Source organism: Eurytemora carolleeae, unplaced genomic scaffold (assembly GCF_000591075.1).
Source record: "Eurytemora carolleeae unplaced genomic scaffold, Eaff_2.0 scaffold213, whole genome shotgun sequence".
NCBI classification, from domain to species: Eukaryota; Metazoa; Arthropoda; class Copepoda; order Calanoida; family Temoridae; genus Eurytemora; species Eurytemora carolleeae.
The window spans coordinates 220769-242062 of NW_019396118.1; the positions used below are offsets into that span (position 1 = coordinate 220769).

The 21294-nt window shown below is 30.8% G+C and overlaps 1 protein-coding gene across 2 annotated transcripts; it reads right to left on the reverse strand.

The window, feature by feature from the left end:
* Positions 1–986: 986 nt before the first annotated feature.
* Positions 987–20820, reverse strand: LOC111695475 (stromelysin-3). Of its 2 annotated transcripts, XM_023464818.1 has the most exons (25): positions 20706–20819; positions 19436–19487; positions 18207–18260; positions 17685–17722; positions 16342–16402; positions 14832–14881; positions 14128–14187; positions 14016–14064; positions 13669–13743; positions 13096–13139; positions 12909–13034; positions 12139–12176; positions 11913–11974; positions 10182–10242; positions 9454–9678; positions 8671–8777; positions 7663–7718; positions 7413–7504; positions 6844–6911; positions 6106–6151; positions 5731–5805; positions 4754–4871; positions 2742–2781; positions 2249–2309; positions 987–1212 (listed from the first exon to the last, which is right to left on the reverse strand). In XM_023464818.1, exons 1-25 carry the CDS (start codon positions 20777–20779, stop codon positions 1103–1105), a joined length of 1842 nt encoding a protein of 613 aa, XP_023320586.1. In that variant the 5' UTR covers positions 20780–20819; the 3' UTR covers positions 987–1102. The 2 variants fall into 2 exon arrangements, with proteins under 2 accessions (XP_023320586.1, XP_023320587.1); XM_023464819.1 differs by lacking the exons at positions 987–1212; positions 2249–2309; positions 2742–2781; positions 4754–4871; positions 6844–6911 and having other exon boundaries at positions 20706–20820.
* Positions 20821–21294: the final 474 nt, after the last annotated feature.

Genomic DNA, 21294 nt, shown 5'->3' on the forward strand with positions numbered 1-21294 from the left:
CAAAGTTATGACAATGAAAAGGAATTGGGTTTCTGTCACATACTTAAATTTTCTAATTCCTATATCTTTGCAACCAAGTATCGTAGAAAATTGAATAAAATCACTCATTTTTGACGATAAGATTTTGTTTTAATTTTCTCCATTTGGTTCAAAAGAGGCAGATTCATTTAGCGTACTATCTCGGTTTGACTAATAAAGTTTATGCATGTACTGTACTGTTTACTCCAGCTTCTAACAATTCGACACGGTTTGATAACGGCATTTCCCGTTTTTTTAAGGTTACTGTTCGTTAACTCACCCCGGACTAACCAGAGTGAGAAGCATTCGGTTTCTTCTATTTGAAATCTAGCGTGTTTTGTTCTATAATTCAACAGTCTTTAAACTTACGATTTTGTTTATTCTATACTTTTTCATTCATAATGTATATCCCGACAAAAAAGTATTTGAGAAAAAAGGCTAAAAAATTCTTTTTGACGGGTCAAATTGTGATCAAAAGGCAAAGCTTTTAAAAATATTGACAAAACCGTTAAATCCACGTGTGAACTATCTCAGTATTAACAGAGTTAACGGCAAATATTTTAGAAATTGTTAACGGTGCCAGCCGTTAACGAGCCGTTCACAATTATGTTATGTTAAAGCTAAACAAAGTTCAAAAACATCAAAACAAGCTAAAAAATGAGATGTTTATACAATTCTAAAATTTCATAAATAAAGCGTGGGAAAAATAAGAAGACGGTGTTTAAAAAAATCTTAAATTTTCTTTTATTAAAAGAACTTGCTATTCAACGCAGAAAAAGTCTGAAAGTCCCCGTTTTTGCAATTTTAAAAACAATATGCGGAAACTTAATATAATATTCAATTAGAAAACTAAATGTCTGCAACATTACACATTATCAGTTAGTAGAAGACGACATTTTATAAATTCTTTTGATGTTTTCAAATTTCTAAATTAAGCTTATTAAAAGTTATTTAAAAAATTCCATCAGTGAAGAGAAAAACATGTTTCACCATGAACAATTACGAGATGAAAATAATTTGACTCCTACAAAATATGTTTTCTTAAATACAACAAAAAAATGGAAAAAAAAAACAAAGGATAGTTTCAACACCCAAACCAATATTTGTTAATGTTAAGAGGAATCTCCGTATCCGTAATAATATTGTTGTCATCAAACCTCCAAAAATATCCACCATTCAAAAAGTATGTCACACCTAAAAAAGAAAATTGTTATAAGTGATTTTCAAAAATGGAGTGCAAATTTCTTAAAAATATCTATCAAACTATATATTAAATTTATCTATCAAAACTATCTACCAAAACCATCTACCAAAACTATCTACCAAAACCATATATCCCATCTATCAAAACTATCTTTCAAAACTATCTATGTACCAAAACTATCTATTAAACTATCTATCAAAACTATCTTCCAAAACTATCTTCCAAAACTATCTACCAAAACTATGTACCAAAACTAGACATCAAAACTATCTACCAAAACCATATATCAAAACTAGACATCAAAACTATCTACCAAAACCATATATCAAAACTATCATTCAAAACTAGCTTTTAAAGCCATCTACCAAAACCATCTGTCAAAAATATCTACCAAAATTATCTACCAAAACCATCTATCCTATCTGTCAAAACTATCTTTCAAAACTATCTATCAAAACTATCTATCAAAAATATCTATCAAAACTATCTATTAAACTATCTATCAAAACTATCTATCAAAACCATCTATCAAAACTATCTATCAAAACTAGCTTTTAAAACCATCTACCCAAACCATCTGTCAAAACTATCTTTCAAAACTATCTACCAAAACTATCTATAAAAACTATATATCATAAATGATTAAACTAATTGTTTTTGTTTATATCTTTGTGGTAAAAATAGTAAAAATGTTGCATACTGTAAAAAAAAAAGAAAATACACCAAGCAAAAAATTTTGAAACAGGAATCACTTTACATATTTTTTAGTTGCATTTCAAAAGTCTGAACACTTTGAATGTTTAAAAGCAGATCTCAACGAGGAAAGGAATGCAGAGCCGCCATGAGCCTCATGATACGCAGAATGACCTCCAAACCCCGCGAGAGAGAATGGAGAGGTAGACCCAAGCATTGAGGTCATTCTGTCTATCCAAAGGCTCCGAAAATCACTTCGCGGGGGCTCATGGCGGCCCTGCACCCCCTCCCTCTCTCAACACGTAGCCCATCTCTTGCGTTAAGATCTCTTACCATCAGTCCAGGTAAAGACAGAATCCAAATTTGAAGGAACTCCTCTCCAGGCAGAAATATCCTATTTACATCCAACAAATCAAAGTTAGAAAAAAATATATTATTTATTTAAATCTTGTCGCTAAGGGTTGAAAAAAGGCAAAAAAAAATTGTACAAAAAAGTAAAAAATATTTTTTTTGTGCCAAACAAATTTCGAGGTGTGACACATGTTTCCACATACATTTTTCAAGGGCTTTTCAAAAATATAGTTTTTAGATCTGCAGCTTTTGTTACAAAAAAATTATGGGCTATTTAAAATTTTTTTTTTACACAAACCGGAAATTTAAAAAAAAAATCCTTTAAATTTTTATTTATGAACAGTCACAAAATTGAACGGCGATAGTGTCAAAAATGAGAGTGTTAGGAGTTTATGGTTGAACGAGTTGTAAAAAATGCTGAAATATTTGTATCCTATCCTTGAGTCTTTAAAAGATAAGCTTTGTTTGTTCGATCCTTTGGATATCCAGCTTCTGTTCTCATCTGGGAGTTTAATCTGGAAATAAATATGATTTTTGAAACACCCTGTATCTCAGTTATATTTTTGGTTGAAAAAGCTCTATTTTTAGTCAAAAATGGTGATACTACTGTGCTTTAAGTAAAGAGGACCAATTTATAAACCATATCATGAGTGTATCCGTCGTCTTCCTATTCCATAGTTTTTGGGTTTTACCGGACATCTTATGTCATCTTTCATCCAACATATTGTAACCCTACTTCCAATATATTATAAACCTACCTCCAATATTTTGCAAATCTACTTTCATTATATTCTAAACTTACCTCCAATAAATTATAGACCTACATCAAATATATTTCAAACCTACCTCCAATATATTGTAAAACGTACTACCTTTAATATACTTTTAACCTGCCTCGTATATATTATAAACCTACCTCCAATATATTATAAACCTACCTCCAATATATTGAAACCTTCCTCAAATATATAATAAACCTACCTCCAATATATTATAAACCTAACTCCAATATATTATAAACCTACCTCCAATATATTATAAACCTACCTCCAATATATTGAAACCTTCCTCAAATATATAATAAACCTACCTCCAATATATTATAAACCTAACTCCAATATATTATACACCTACCTCCAATGTATTATAAACCTACCTTCAATATATTGTAAACCTACCTCCAATATATTATAAACCTACCTCAAATATATTGTAAACCTACCTTAAAATTTCTTATAAACCTAACTTGAATAAATTATAATCCTACCTCCAATATATTGTTAAAATAACTCCAGTTACTGCAAACCTACCTCCAGTATATTAAAAAGCTACCTTCGATATATTATGATCCAACCTCGAATATATTGCAAACCTACCTTTATGTATTGTAAATCTCCAATACAGTGTAAGCCTACTTCCAATATCTTATAAACCTATATGTATATCCAATATATTGTTAACCTACCTCCAATTTATTGTTAACCTACATCCAATTTTTTGTAAATCTCCAATAGTTTGTAAACCTACCTCCAATATATTGTAAACCTACCTTCAAAATATTGTTAACCTACATCGAATTTATTGTAAACCTACATCCAATTTATTGTAAATCTCCAATAGTTTGTAAACCTACCTCAAATATATTGCTAACCTACGTCCAGTTTGTTGTAAAACTACCTCTAATTTATTGTAAATCTCCAATATGAAATATACTTAAACATTCAACATATTTTATATTTATCTCCAATATCTATAAATATACTTTGCTTGTCTAGTTGTCTCTTTGTTTGTCTGTCCATTATAAGAGTAAAAACGGCTGAACCGATTGGAAACAAATTCAATGTGGGACCTCTGAGGACTCTATCTTTATGGGAAAATTCCGACAAAATTCGAATGGCCTACTTTTAGAGAAACAGTTAAAAGCTAAAATTATTTATACAAAAGGGAACTTAAAGCTTCTCAAACAGCCTACTATAATATACTTTGCTTGTCTGTCCATTTATATCCAGTAAACGTCAAAACGGCTGAAAAGATCGGGCCAAAATTTTGTGTAGGACCTCACATGGCCTCAGGGAAGGTTTATGAAAGCTCAAAATTACAGAAAGTTGTCTCCAAAAAAGTTTAATATTTTCGTAAAATTTTGAAAACCCACGAAAACAAAATTGCAAAACTGTAAAGGTTTTTGTTATTGTTTCATGGAATAGAAAATTCTGCAAGAATGAGGAAACATTAAAGGTTGAAATAAAAGATATAGCTTAGTATTAATTATAAACAACTACTTTACATACAGGAATTTCCCGAAAAAGTGATTGAACACAATTTTATCGTCTTTTGATATGAAAGTGCGCGAATTTTTTTTTTTAAACTTCGCCAAGTGGATCGTTATTTTACATAACTCTCCCAAAGGACCTTATGAAACTTAGACTCCCTCTGCTGGGGGAATTAAAGGTATATAATGTTGGTGACAAGGCGGTAAAATATATTTACCTCCAATATTGATTATTTGAGAAGATATATATTTTCTTGTTTTTGCCCCACGTGAAGGCTGCATCTACTCTACTAAGTGAAGAGGGCAGACCTAGCTCTGATATTGGCTGAGATGCACCTATAACATTTAATTGCAATTGGTTTTTAAACTTTCATTTGATAAATCCCCGAAAAAACGAACATTTTTTCTAGTATACACTTTACAGTTACACACTAAAGACGACTTTTTTATTTAAGTTTTTATTTCTTACAACCTTTTATCAAATTACAAGTTTACAATTAAAGTAAGAGAAGCTGTTAATTTACAACTTCTCATTGTTTCCATTTTATGTGTTTCCTTGCTGATTAAACGCTTTGTAGATTACATAGTGAAATGGAAAGTCTTCTTCATTGTATTGATAAATACGACAACAACTATAGTTTAGCTGTAAACTGGATGTAAAGGTAGACATAATATCAAGTACCCCTCCATATTTACACTGTACAGTTGTATGCATTATGCCAGCTGGGTTTTTTAAAGTTGGTGTTTTTTACTACCGTCAATGATATTCTTGTCTTTTTTCAGAAAATGGATAATTTCCAATTGTGGTTTCTTTATCGAAGTGACTAAGACTTGTAGAATTATAAAACAGAAAAATAGAATAAAAAAAATAAATAAATTGCTTTCGGTAAATTAGAAAAATGTCGATATCCTCCCCACTGTTCCTCGTTAAAGGTTTAAAGCTGACAATGGCCGATTCACAACGGTATCATTAAAACCTGATCAAAAGCGTGGAAGATTAAAAATGTGTGTGTTTTTCTCTGCCTTTCCCCGTTGATTCGTACAAACAAGAAATGCGCAAGTCACTGTCGCAGAGAACCCGCATATAGAAATAGAATACAATTAAAACAAACAAAAATATTGATATCTAATTCAGACAAAGCTTTCAGATAAAACGAAATTACGCGTACAGTCCCTTTAATTTGTGAGAATTTACCTAGGAAAAAGTTTCCATCGCTAAGCCAAAACTGTCCTGAGGAGAAGAACACTAACATACCATCTTCAGGTCTTTCTTTTTTACATTTTGATAAAAATATATGAAAGTTTTCATTTATAGAGTTTTGCCTCGAAAGAAACTCGTCCTTTTTTCATATTTATTGGCCTGTTTTTGAGGGGAGTTGAGAATAGGGAATGTTTCAAATTCAACTTTTCAAGGCTATACTCATTAAACAAGGCATCTAACTTAGGAAGCTATGTATTAAAAAAAACTATGAAGTTGAAAAAGCTTTAAAGTTTGAGCATTCTAGTGTTGGGGGGTCGTAATAGGGGTAAAATATTTCAATCCTTGTTATTATTTTATCTTTATGAAAACCTAATACAGCGTCTATATGATCAACTGTCTCTGGAAAACCAAACATCTAAATATAAAAATAAAGAAGAAAGCTTGCTTTTTATACTATGTATTCTTAATATGTAAGTCAAGTTTGTCAATAAAATATTTAGGCATGGTACATTTAATTAAATATCTATTTCAACGATGCAAAAAAAAAAATGTTGGCCAACATTTTTTTGCTTAAATCATATATTTTACCAAATTAGGCATTATTTAAATGAGTCTCTGTTATAGCTACACAGTAAAAAAAAACATTGTGAAATTCATGTTTTGTTTGATTTAATTGGAAATAGCTTAATTCGTTGTAAAAAAACTTTTAAAACGTTCCACAAATAACGTAAACTTTCTTATATTTTTTTTACTTTCCCTACGTTAACCCTGAGAGTAGAAATATGAAAAAACGAAACAATAACAAACGAAATAACGATTTGTTATAATTTATATTTACGAGAACTGAAGAAGGACATGAGACGGACTAAACTAACTTAAATTTCTCTCTACAGAACTCATGTACACCACAAGTACTCAATAACATAAGTACAGCCTATGTTCACAACCGACCTAGTTAATCTACATAATAGTTAATCTTTAAAACATCTCTGTATATTTATATCTTTCAAGATGAAAAATGTCGTCTTATGCGCAATCTATCTTTATCTGTGGAAAAAAAGCCTCAATTAATTGCCCATTTGTTTCTATTTAATGTATAAAAAAGACCTGTCTAAAGGGCGCTGGGTACCCAGATCGAAGACGACCCCTGTCAGAAAATCTCCACATAAATTCATCTAATCAAATTATAAAACTTTTGCAAAAAATATATCAAAAATTTTCCTTAAAAAGTGGTTAAAGACAGGGTCACAAAAAAAATGAGTCTTTTCAGGATAAAAAAAAATATTTAAAAAAGAAGCTTAATAAAAATCAGATCAGACAATGATGACATACTTTAACCTTTTATGATCGGCCTTAGTTTTTGATCATTTTTTTAATATAAAGTAAATTCAAGTCCCTGAAACCCATTACCCCTTTTCAACTAATTTTATTCATTTTTTCAGTCAAACCATTTTGGAGCAATATATTTTAACCAGATTCCTAGTCCTTTCCTAATAATTCCATTTAAATCTATTTTAACCAGATTCCTAGTCCTTTCCTAATAATTCCATTTAAATCTATTTTAACCAGATTCCTAGTCCTTTCCTAATAATTCCATTTAAATCCAAAAAAAATGTCCTTTTTCTCACAAAACTTAACCAAATTAAAAATTCAAATCTATTTAAAATTAAATTTACCTTTAAATACAAAAAGTTCATTGCGTATTCTTGAAACTGAATCAAAAACTGCTGATGCACAAATATCCTCTTCTTTCTGAGGTCTGTTTCGCCTGCAACAGATACCACAATAAACAGAACATTAGAACTGATCTGTTATGAATTACAACAGGAAATAAATACGAAAATGAAGTTTAAATTCTAATAAAAATAAAAAAATAAATGCAAAAAAAGAATATGTAAGCATCATGTTATTTAGAATATTTACAACCTGATGTGATCATCTACATTTTCATAATCTCCTTCATAGGTTTGTGTTGATGCTTCCTAATATAATTGAATCAGGGTGTATACAAGGGGGGAGTGCAGAAGTCCTCAATAGGTAATCACAGCCACCCAAACGTGTTTTGCGGCATGCGCGCTCCTCAATTGGTAATCAGAAATAAAAAATTTATCATTAACCCATTCATTTCTTAAAATAAGACCAAAATGACCTCTGTTAATGGCCTTATGTTGTACAATATTTTTCAAGCTTTCTTTATTGCTCCTCAGTTTCGAAAATAAATCTATAAGTACAACAAACTAGGTGTGATTAACAATTGAGAACTTCTGCATTCTCGTGTATACAGGGAGGATGGGGGGGGGGGACCAGAGTTCTGAGACCCCTTCTGGATTAGGATGATCAATATTTACCACGGCACCCCCTCTCTGTGCATAGAACTAGTTTTTAATATTAAAAAAAACAATTTTGTCGAAATATTTTAAATTTCCAACCGAAAACTAGTTTTTATAAAATTTTAGGTTTAATAATTTCATATTCATCGATTTGGGTATTAAAAATCCGCATTGAAACACTGAATTCAGAAGTTTTTTAAAAAAAAAACCATTGTTTTTTTTATACAAATGCGACTTGATTTGAAGATTTTTTTCAAAGTCATACCAGTAAATTTGGAATACGTTTAACTATCTGGGCTTCTATATATACTTTGCTTGTCTGTTGTCTGGGTATCTGTTTGTTTGTATCCAATAAACGTCAAAACGACTGAACTGATCGGCTCAAATTTTTGTGGGACCCTCAGTGACCCAAGGGAAGGTTTATGGGTGACAGAATTTTTAAAATTTGCCTTTAACAACAATTTTGAAAATCCACCGAATTTTTTTTGTTGTAAAAACCGTGAAATTTTTTTTCCAATGTAGATATATAAAGAGAAAATATTCATAGTTGAAATAGAAGGCGGGCGCAAAGCGTCTTAAAAGTCTAGTTTTCTAAATATATCACCTTTGTCACTACAGTTGTTGGACTATTTGCTGCTGCTGTGGTCACTTCAGATTTTGTTGCTGTTGTTGTTGTATCAAACCCGTCGTTGTAAAACTCCCCCTCATCAGCTAAAAAAGCGCTAAATATTTTTAATTTTTTTGACAACATTTTAATTTTCGTTCAGGAAAACATGAAACATTTTATGATCAATGTTTTTTATCCATTTTCCAAATTTTCTCTACATACAATTTACATAATTGTTATTGTTTGCTGTTTGGTCCAATATTTTGTTGTAAGTGTTTGGCCGTTAAAATAAAAAAAAAATACTTTATAAGGATTTTCTAATTTTGCTAGCAGGAAAAACAACAAAAATACATAAAGGTTTTTTTTCAGACAGATGCCGACATAATTTTTCCCGATTGTTTCGATATTTGAAGGACAACAACATAAAACAAAATAAAATTACAAGTCAGAGAGATTAAAATATGCTGTTGCTGTTTAACCGTTGTAACAAAGTAAATATGTTACACTTTTAATAAGAAAATATGTTACTGTTATAACAAGTAAATAAGTTACTGTTATAACAAGTAAATATGTTACTATTATAACAAAGTAAATATGTTACTGTTATAAAAAAGTAAATAAGTTACTGTTATAACAAGTAAATATGTTACTATTATAACAAAGTAAATATGTTACTGTTATTACAAGTAAATATTTTACTGTTTTAAAAAAGAAAATATGTTACTGTTATAACAAATAAATATGTTATTGTTATAACAAGAAAATATATTTAACTCATCCCTAGATATTCATCATCAAAGAGTACAGTATCTTCCTCATCATCTTGACCATTCTCATCTTTTTCATCCTTTTTATCCTTTTCCTCTTTCTCTTTTTCCTTCTCCTCTTCCTCGTCGTCTTTTTCATCTTCCTCATTGTCCTCTTTGTCCTCTTTGTCCTTGTTGTTGTCCTCATCGTCTGTTGTATAGTTGTCCTCTAGTCCCCCCTCCAGAAAAGGAGTTGTTACTAAAAAACATACCTACACTGAGAACCAGAAAACTGTGGAATCAATGTTTTTTTTTTTTCATTTAACTTAATTTCTTAATCTGCAATTATTGCAATTAATGTATTTCTTAATCTGCAATTATTGCAATTAATGTATTTCTTAATCTGCAATTATTGCAATTAATGTATTTCTTAAAGTACATTAATTCAAGGAATAAAACATATCTTTGTTTAAACCAATCACAAGCAGCCGTAGTACATTTGAATTTCCTAGCCGGGTCAACCTTTCCAGTCCTAGTTTGTACTGTATCGCCCGGAGATAGGGTAAATAATAGGACTAGCCGGTGCAACAGGGTTGACGCGGCTAGACTTTAGGTTGAATTTACTTTTACTAAAGAATCAGAGGTGCATGCAATGTGTGCTGTAGATTCTGTGAGTTATGTTTTTCTGTTTAAAAAATAGCAAGAAACCAAGTATTTCTTTTTAGTCACACTTTTCTTATAATAATGTTTATAAAAGCTTACTATATTGCTGATACATCGCAAGTATATCATCGTATCCGAGTCCAAAATCACGTTCAGGGCCCTGATTACTCATAAGTTGATCAAACAGGAAATATAATCAATTGATCAATCAATAGCTAAAGACTATATACTATACATATTGATCAATCAATAGCTGAAGACTATATACTATACATATTGATCAAATATTGATCAACCAATAGCTGAAGACTATATACTATACCTATTGATCAATCAATAGCTGAAGACTATATACTATACATATTGATCAATCAATAACTGAAGACAATATACTATACATATCGATCAATCAATAGCTGAAGACTATATACTTGTTGACTTTAAAAGTCACTATAGTAAAATAAAGAGATCTAAAAATGGATATTTCTAACATTTATTTAAAAACGAAAGTTTTGAAATATTTGCATTTAAGGCGGAGTTAAAATTGGTTGATTTAGAAATTAACAAAGGAATTAATGATGAATATTTGTGGGTACTTCATGGGAGTGATGTAGAGCTTCATGTTGGTGGAGCAGATCAACAGGAGCCTCGCGCTGAGTATCTGCGTCATCATCATAAAGGAGTCAAGAGGCTCCCTGTGTCGGAGCAGTTACCAGCTCAACTCTCCAAACCTAACTGAGCTGGGATGTGTTATAGAGGGGTGAGGCGGGAAACGGATGAGCAGGGTTTGACATGTGGGTGCTACATGGAGGAAATGGATAAACACGTCTTGAGAAAAGGCTACGGCATTTGAGTTGGTAAAATCGTCTTCCTTATATTTCTAATTTGTGTTAACATTACCCCCTACTGGGGGTTAAATTAAAATGGGATTTTAATTTAACAAAGAGTAAAACAAATTCGAAAATTTAAAATCCAACCAACCAAGATATAACCCGCCTAGATTTCCATATTTAAAAATGTTGACTTTAAAAGTCACCATAGTAAAATAAAGAGATCTAAAAATGGATATTTCTAACATTTATCTAAAAACGAAAGTTTTGAAATATTTGCATTTAAGGCGGAGTTAAAATTGGTTGATTTAGAAATTAACAAAGGAATTAATGATGAATATTTGTGGGTACTTCATGGGAGTGATGTAGAGCTTCATGTTGGTGGAGCATATTAACAGGAGCGTAGCGCTGAGTATCTGCGTCATCATCATAAAGGAGTCAAGAGGCTCCCTGTGTCGGAGCTGTTACCAGCTCAACTCTCCAAACCTAACTGAGCTGGGATGTGTTATAGAGGGGTGAGGCGGGAAACGGATGAGCGGGGTTTGACATGTGGGTGCTACATGGAGGAAATGGATAAACACATCTTGAGAAAAGGCTACGGCATTTGAGTCGGTAAACTCGTCTTCCTTATATTTCGAATTTGTGTTAACAATTCTATACATATTGATCAATCAAGAGCTAAAGAGTTACTATACATATTTGTATATTTTTCTATAAAGATGTATATTAGCTATAAGTGGCCAAACGGTTGCACCAATTTTTTATTCAATTTTTTTTATTTCTAATTTTTTGTTTCATTTCACGGGCAACACTGCGCACTTTAGCTAGTCAAAAAATAAAAAAATCAGAGAAAACTTTTTAAAACTAATTTTGTTAGTAAGATTAATTTTCTTTCACTAGAAGAGAGTGTTATTTAAAGGTTCCACAATAAATTCACAATATCTAATATATTGTTAATATAATGTAACAAACTAACAATCAATATTGAATTAGTACTAACCTTATAGAATGGATACATGATGGATTCCTGGGTAGGGCTGTGCGCCAGTCCAAGGGAATGTCCTTTCACAAGCACTTTTTCAAAAAATGTATTTTCATGAATTTATTTCTTTGCAAAACTATAAAATCACATTTTTTAACTTAAACTGTGTAGTGTATAATATTCTACAATTAGTTAAAAAATATATCAAGATATTTTAAAGAATTAGTTTTGAGAAAAAATATTCCTATTTCATGAACTGCGACTGTAAAGAAATCCAGATCACTGAATGTAAAAAAAAACTATTATAAATTTTATCATATTTATTATTACTTTCATTTTAATCATTATAATTATAATTTTTAGTATTAGTATCACTATTATCTTATTATTATTATCATTATTATTGTTAATATTAAGAATATTATCATTATTACTAATATTTTTAATAACATTATCATTTTTATTATAATTATCTATATATTTAACATTGTAATGTCTGTTTGTCTGTCTGTTTGTTTGTCTGATCTTAACTCAAGAACCCCATGCCAGATTTGCCTCAAATTTCGATTGAGGAACTCGGGAGACCCACGAAAATGTTCTTAGCTTGGTTTTGAGATTCTAAAATAAGTGGGTCGACTTTAATAGAGAAAATTTAGTTTCCCGGTAAAACCTTTCAAGTGCGAGTAAACGGCGGGAGGAACTTTTAGTTACCTTGGTAGCGCTGGGTTTACAAACTAGTTATAATATTATTAATATTATCATTATTAATATTATCATTATTATTATCATTTTTGTTAGCATGCTACCATTAATACAATTATTCTCATTATATTTTTACTATTATAATCATTATAATTTATCATATTTATTATTATTGTTATTACAATTATAATTTATAGCCATGATATATTATTGCTGGTTTAATATTGGTATTATTTTGCATTTTTCGAAACGACATCTATCTAGTGGATATTTTTGACTTCATAACTCAAAAGTCGACATCGACAATTGGACCTGTTTTCTGTCGCATTTGTCGACCAATCTTCATCCTCGTCGAAATGAATATCTCCACCGTAATCTCCGAACTCGTAGGGATAGTACGCATGCGCCAATATAATTCCAGGCCCGTCGAATGGATAACTAAAGAAAAGTCATTATTTTCCAAATATTTCATAATTAAAGTTGATAAAAATATGCTTACTAATCGCCGTGTGAGTATCTTCCAAATGCCACACGTATATCAGACTACCGATATGGAGCTTTTATCTTTTAAACCAATAATAACAAAAGGTAATTTATATGCAACTATTTTTTAGTCTATTATATGTCAAAGAATAGATTTGCAATAAATGGTCTTCAAAAGCTAGTTAAATTTCTGAGCTATGAACTTAATTAACAGAATTTTCTTTTTATCGAGAGCGTTCAAGTCTTCTTAGATTATACTTCATCACGGGTTTTTTTCCGACTTTGTGATCTTGCCACTCCTCCTAGTAATTGATTTGATCCCCATGGAAAAGAAACATAAGGATTAAAAAACTTGTCTCAATTAGAAATTCATAAATGTTTTTTTTTAACTGGCTGCTATTATTATAATTAACTGACGTTTAACTAAAGAAAAATGGCTACCCTTGTAAAATCTGCTAAATCTATAAAAAAAACAGCGTCCTTGAAATAATCTGCTAACTCTAAATAAAAAAACTGTCCTTGTAATAAAAAAGAAAAATGGCAGCCTTCGTAAAAAACAGCTGACTTGATAAAAAAGAAAATGGCTGCCCTTGTAATAATCAGCTGACTCTATAAAGTTTAGCCTAGAGTATGGGGCCCAAGTTTGGAATGCACGTCTAAGTTCCTGCAAAACAAAATATAAACAATTGAAGAATTTTAGTTATTGAAAAATATGAAACTTCATTATAAAGTCATTTTTTTGCTATTTGCTATTTTTGCGTCAAATTATCCCCTTTCTCATTATTTAGAGTTAGGTTAGGCGCTGTAAGTTACAAAAGGTAACAAACTTTGGGGAAGTTCACAAATTTAAAAGAAAAGTATAACAATAAAAATGACGCTTTGCATAGCACAAAAAATGTTTTTCCACCCACCACTGATTATTTTATTATTCTAAACCTGTTTCACAAACTGCTCACTGCCAAGTTTTGGTGTCCAATTACTTAAACTAAACATTTAATAAATTTTTATTTTTTAGGTTTTATTTTTATATTAAAATATATGTGCTTACTGGTAAGAAATAGTTCTTTTCTTCCACCCCTTGGATCCAATAATAAACCTCCTTGATCTTCTAAACACAACAAAAAAGGTTTGTACAATCAGAGAACCGATGCAATTTTAGCAAGGATTTAATTTAAAAGGAACTGTGGACGTAATTTCAAATGACCCCCCAGATTATAAAAGTGATCCCTTCAACCTTGAGCTACAATAAAAAAGCTTCGTCTAAATAAAAACGCGTTAAATTTTGACAGTTTATACCTTATCTCAAGTGCAACAAGTCATTTTTTAAAAGAAACAAAAATTTAAAATAAAACAATTTTAACGGATAGAAAAGAATATATTATCTATGCTTAGTGGGTTTTGTCTCGAAAACGCGACAATGTTTCAAATTCAGGATATGTTCGAAAATGGAAAACCTGACATTGTCTTGAAAACGGTCAAGAGATTTAATATGAAAAGAACTCCAACTATGATTTTTATTTTTTTTAAAAATTTTAATTGGGAATTGTTGTCCTTCTCATGTTTAATAAAATGTTGGTTATAATTTTTATTTTCGACTTTTACTCTGGATATGGGCCGGGATCCCAAAAACCCAGTCTTTCAATTTGTGCCCATTTCTAACACTCAGTGTTAGAAATGGGCCAAGTGTTAGATTTAGAACTAATGTCCCCTGTATTTATGCCTGCACCCACTTCAGACATTTTCTCGACTTACTTTGGTTTTCTTTCAGTATCTTTATTTCCACATCTTGACCTACTCAACAGCTTAAAAATAAGATTAAAATATGTTTTGTACAGGGTGAATAGCGAGATCTTGCATAAAATACAGCATTTTTTTTGGTAATCTCATTTTTGACAAATATGCATGACATTTTTGAATTTTTTAAAAAAGGCAATCTGTTATACCCTTTAAAAAATCCGCGAAACTATTTTTTTACTCAAAATTAGATGATCTGTTAAAGATTTTAAGGTGTGATAGAAATAAGATATTCCCGCATTTTTGTTATACTACTCATCTAATCTTAAGTAAAACATAGTTTTGCGGATTTTTTGATAGGGTCTATCAGATTGCCCTTCAAAAAAAAAAAATCAAAAATTGCTTGCATATTTGTCAAAATGAGATTACCAAAAAATGCTTTAGTATATCCAAGATCTTGCTATTCACCCTTTTTTGACTCACCCTGTATATTTATGTAAACATAACTAATGACATAGTATATGTTTTCAATAAATAACTCCTCTTATTGACACCTATGGAGAAGAATACAAATGTCCTGAATTTTTAATATTTAACTAGAAATACATTCTTCGCTAATATTTCTTGATAAAATGAAAACTTGATGAGCTGCGAGGTTACATGAATTCTCAATCTTTAATTTCAGGGAAATTGTATTTGGTCTTCAAATAAAAAGTCATAGATATTTATAAATTATTTGTTGTATAAAAATACAGAAAAACAAAGGTTTTTTTTAATGTTAAAGGGACAATGGGTGTAATTTCAAGCGACCTTTCAATTAAAGAATAGCATGCTAGATTCACAATGGTACCCTTCAAATATTTATCTGAGGCTCTGAGCAAAACATTGTGATGGAGCATCCAATTCTATTATTAGGGGGTCACTTGAAATTATAATTCGAAGACAGTCCCTTTAAGAAAATGTCCCTGTTTCCAAGAGAACAAAATAACTATTTATAACACTGTTATTTTGGTTCGCAGTGTTATAAGGTTTTTGGACAGAAATTTTCTCTTTATCGAGAAGGCTCAAGCTTTTTTAGAATTAGTTTTGTCCCGAGCTATAACAAGGGACAAAATAGGCTAGAATCTTCGAGATATCGAGAAAATTTAAGTCCAAAAACTTGATAGCATTTCGTGCCATAGTGTTATTGGTAATTTTTTGATACGTTTGTGTACTTGTCTTATTTCAATGGCTATTTCTATAGATCAATAAAGCTTTGAAACAAAGCAGTAGTAAAAAAGGTTGATTTTAATTTTATTTTTATTTCAATTGGAAAAAAATGATTTAAGAAACATCCTAAATTTTTTAGAAAAAATCCGGGAACTATGAAAACTTTATAGAACATGTGCTTTTTTAACATTGTAACACGATGATTACTTTATATAGCCCGTTTATTATTAAATTCACGATGAAGTGAGTAAAAATCAAAAAGTACAAAATAGTTTCATAAAAATATATTCAATTTTTAAATTTAATATTGTAAAATCACCTCAATAGTTCTTTCGTCCACTTCGCCGGTTGGACGAATTCCTCCATAGCTTTGCAAGCTTCTAAACATTTATTCAATTAATATTTTAAACTGTAGAGAGGAAACCAGATTTTGCTACTAAACAAGTTTCTATTAAACTTTATTTCTTCATATGGTACTCCACAGTCTATATGGCAAGCACCATCGAACAAAAATAAAACAAATTTTTTTCTTAACTTTTGAGTTGAAGTTTCGGTTTTGCAAGGTACTAATGCAAGGAAAGTTAATTGCAGTCGTGTATACCCTGAGTACATATTGAAACCAGTTCTCTCTGGACAGACTTTGTAAACAAAAAAAATATGCGGTGTTCGTCTAGTATTCGAGGAGGAACAAATCATTTAATTTGGATAATTTTGAATATTCACATAATATGACTAGAATATTTCATAGATTATTTTTGTGAAAATGGATTCCATGTCAGGCTGTGACATTCGTCTTGTGATTACTTTTCCGCACAAAGACAGTACACTGCAGTACAAAAAGTGCGCACACCTCTGAAATAACTTTCCTTGCATTAGTACCTAGGGTTTTGTAAGTATATGTAAAATGATTATTTGAAAACAAAGTGGAAACCATATAATAGAACCTATTTTATAGGAAAACGATGTCTAATTAATATTATGTGTATGAATTGAATGTTAGAAAGCGAATAGTTTTTATAGAATTATGTGAAATGGGTCTGCTTACACTACACAGTACACAACTGGTGCGTTTCATGTTCATTGGACTATTTAAATCATAATTTCAGCAAGAGTCAAACAGTCTTTTTCCTATTGCCGCCACCCTTGTTACGGTATTGTCCAATTTGTAGAGTGTAATGAACATCTATTTTAAAGTATAATCATCAAATAAGAGATCTATATTGTACAGAGCAATCCATATCATATTAGATTATCTCCTAGCTTTAACGCTAAAATACGCACATAATATTCGAACAACTTAGCATTTTCTTCAAGAAAACTTTTATAAAAACCTTTAACATTTTTTAATAATGATTGATTGTTTTGAAATTTTCTGATTAGTCCCTAAAATCATAATTTTGAGCTATCCACGATCTAATATTATGTGGGACACCCTGTATAATCAGTGAAAAAGACCAAGCTAACTAGTTTACTAACTGAGACATAAGTGCACAGTTTTATGAGTCCCACTGTATAAAAATGTATTACCTAAGTGCACAGTTTTATGAGTCCCACTGTATAAAAATGTATTACCTAAGTGCACAGTTTTATGAGTCCCACTGTATAAAAATGTATTACCTAAGTGCACAGTTTTATGAGTCCCACTGTATAAAAATGTATTACCTAAGTGCATTTTTCACTGCCACCTCTGTAAATAGGGCCTGAAATAAATACAACATTAACCAAGAATATGGCCTCAAAAATATATTTTTGTTTACTTGAATTTGTAAAATACTAACTGAAGTGCCCGGCGTTGCCCGTGGAATTTTGCCTATGTTACCCCAAGGGTACCCATGGGGTTCCTCAACAAATTTCAGCCAATTCGGTCCAGCCGTTTGGCCAGCTATAGCTAACATATACAAATATATATGGAGGAAGAGCTTTATTAAAATGACTAGCTGCAGTGCCCGGCGTTGCTTGTGAAATTTAAAAATCACTTGAAAAATATTTTCGAATTTTGGGAAAAAGAATTTGAATTTTGAAGAAAAACTTTTTTTTGAAAATTCAAGGGTTTCAGATTTATTATTCAGAGAAAACTCAAAATTATTCTTTGAATTAATAATAGCTAGTGATCATTGATGTTAATTTCCCATATTTTTGGATGTACACGGAACAATGTTAGAATCTGTAAATCAAAAGTTTTACCTCGCTGTTTGGAGAACCCTGCTCTAAATATCCAAACTGCTTCAAATACTCAAACTGAAAAAGTAAAAGGTTTGATATTTTTAATTGGTCAAATCACGCTATTTCGAATAAGAATACAGCAAGGGCAATGAAATAAAAAATTGATAGACAAACCGAAGTTGGAAATTCATAAATTTTGTCCAAAATTAATCGGGCTCAACTTTTAGTTCAAGCTCAAAAAAGACATGAATGAATTTCTAGTTAATATGATATTGTGGAAGACGATGTTTTGCGGCCTCCAAAACAGAGTTCCACAACAGAAGAAGAACGCGGGATTATCCATATACTCGTGTGATCAGTTTTTAGTAGTTATATAAAGTTGCTGGTTATAAAGAATATATATTGGAATACTTCTAACCTAGTTTCGATAGAGTCCGTCCTCCGACCTCTATAATATCAGACTTAGGGATTCACAAATTCAATTTTTTTTTGATAAGATTATTGAACTGCTGTACGAGCTGTACAGAATAAGTAGTTGAGCCTGTCCTACTTAGTTCAGCTTATTTATGACTCATAAATAAATCTCCTTCTTCAAAGAATTGTCAAATATAAAGATTTAACCACAAACTAAATAAATAAATAAATAAATCTCCTGTACAGAATAAGTAGTTGAGCCTGTCCTACTTAGTTCAGCTCATTTATGACTCATAAATAAATCCTGAAAGAAGTGTCCAATATAAAGAGTTAACCACAGACTTCAGAGACAACTTTTTGGAATTTTTATTGTGTGTTTTCTTATATTAACGATTTCCTGTATCTATAAGCTTATTCCTTTATTTTGCTAAATTATGTAAAACCCCTATTTTAACCTTGGAATCGTTTCATGTCGTCCTTACAGTCTTATTATTTGGGGGTAACCCTGTACAAAACCCACAGCAGAAGACACTGAATTTAATCAAGTCTAAATGAATATCAATTTAACAATCTTGTTAATTTCTAAAATCATTTAAATGGCGTTTGAAAACGTAATTTTAATTGGCATGTCCGATTCACTACGGGTACCCATTGCTTTATCTGATCCAAATAGATTATCAAGTACAATATAAAGCAACAGAGAAATGGACCAATCATACACGACGTCACAAGCGTCAAAAATAAAAATGAAAACTAAATTTTTCTCACATTAGTTGAATTATATAAAATAGTGTAAAAACAGAAAACCTAAAATTGCACTTAAAATGCCTGCTTACCACTTTAGTTGGTGTAAAGGTGTTGTTCTTAATTTCGTTGGACAAATCATTCCTGAAATTTAAAATGTTCAATCAATTCAAAACTTAATTTATGAACGAAGTATATTTAACTAATCTCAAACAAATGTCGTTATCACGTGATAAGAAAAACTCTTCTCCAAATAATTTTTATTTTAACATTTCCGATTCTCCTTGGTATTCCTATAGAATTATTGAACCATACAAAAACTTTTCAAAAACTTTGTTTATTTTCAATTGTGGTTTTCAATGAGAGTAATATGTAGAGGAAAATGTGAATTGGACATGCACCTCTTGAGATGGAGGCAAGGGCGTATACAGGGGGGCAGGGGGTACAGTGCCCCCCTGGAACTCAGAGCTTTTACACTTTTCAAATCTTAAACTGAAGAGTGAAGAACATAAAAAAATAGTTTGTAGTACATTCAGTGCACTATGAAGATTGTATTAATGGACCACAGCCACCATGGCAGAAGTCCGAATGAATAATCTATCTAGAATACAAATTCCTTCTAATCGGATGGGCGCTATCAGGGATAACGAAGTTAAACAATCATTTTTAAATGCCAAGCCACGGAGACTTGAGTTTGGAGGCAGAGTTTCTTCCTATGACAAACTAGCTGAAGTTCCCGGTGTTGTTTGAATGTGGAATTTTAAAAATCGAATTAAAAAAAAAATATTTTAAATTTATTTAGCTTATGTCATCCTTGGGTATCCATTAGTTTCCTCACTAAAATTCAGCCCATTTGATTAGTCGTTTGGCCAGCCATAGCAAACATGTAAATGAACGAAGAGCTTTATTATAGATTACATTTGTACCCCTACTTTTTTTTCAGAATGGAAACTTTTACAAGTCATAATTATTTTCTAGACCTTTGTCCTTTTTTCATCTCATAGAATTTAAGTTTAAGTTAAGTTTTCATTTTCAAAAAAGTCTTTTACTATCTCTAGTTTAAATACTAATCATTACTAACATAACAGTATAATAAAATGTCGATTTTTTAGAAACAATACTTTTTTCTGCTAGTTTTGTTTGAAAGAAAGATAAAGCTGTATACTTGCAAGGTAATTGGACTGTATGTGTACCTTTAAAGTATCTTTTACTTATGCCTGATATTCAAGAAGTCAAATGTTTTGAATTACAGTTCAAATTTTGCCCTCTTAGATTTATTTCTGTATACGCCCTTGTCAGGAGGTCACTTGAAAATGACATATTCTCTTTTTCCATTTTTTAGAACACACTATTAAATAAGACCTGGTAAATGCAGGGAAGGCGTTGTAGGCTGTTTGCTGCAGAGCTAAAATAAGTAGGAAGGGAGTTGTAATCATTATCAAACGAAAATCTGAAAGAAACCTAATATCCCAAATTTTGCAATTAGGATACGTCCACAACTCACTTGAATACTGACTCAACACAAACAAATATTTCGGTTCAAAGTTACAAAAAAAAAAAAATTGCAAAAGAACCGTTTTTTGTCTCCATGAAAAAATGGAAACCGAAGAACACTGTGATCTTGCAAGGTTATAAAATATGTGGCAAAAAACGTTCCGGGCCAATTCTACACTGAGCAGCCTGACTGGGCTGTACAGTACGTGTTGTACCAGCACAGAGCATTCGGGCTGGACAAATTTAAGTTAATCCAACAGAGGTTTTCGAAAAAATTAACGGAAGTGTCCATTAACGAAAGCCTAAAATTAATGATTTTTAATCGTTATCGAAACGGATTAGTCGTAATTGAAAAAAATTGAAATAGAATGGATTTTTTTAAGCAGTGAATTTCGGTTTTTTCTGCTTTAAATTGCATTAAACTTGGAAAAAATATATTTTACGTTTGTTTATGTTT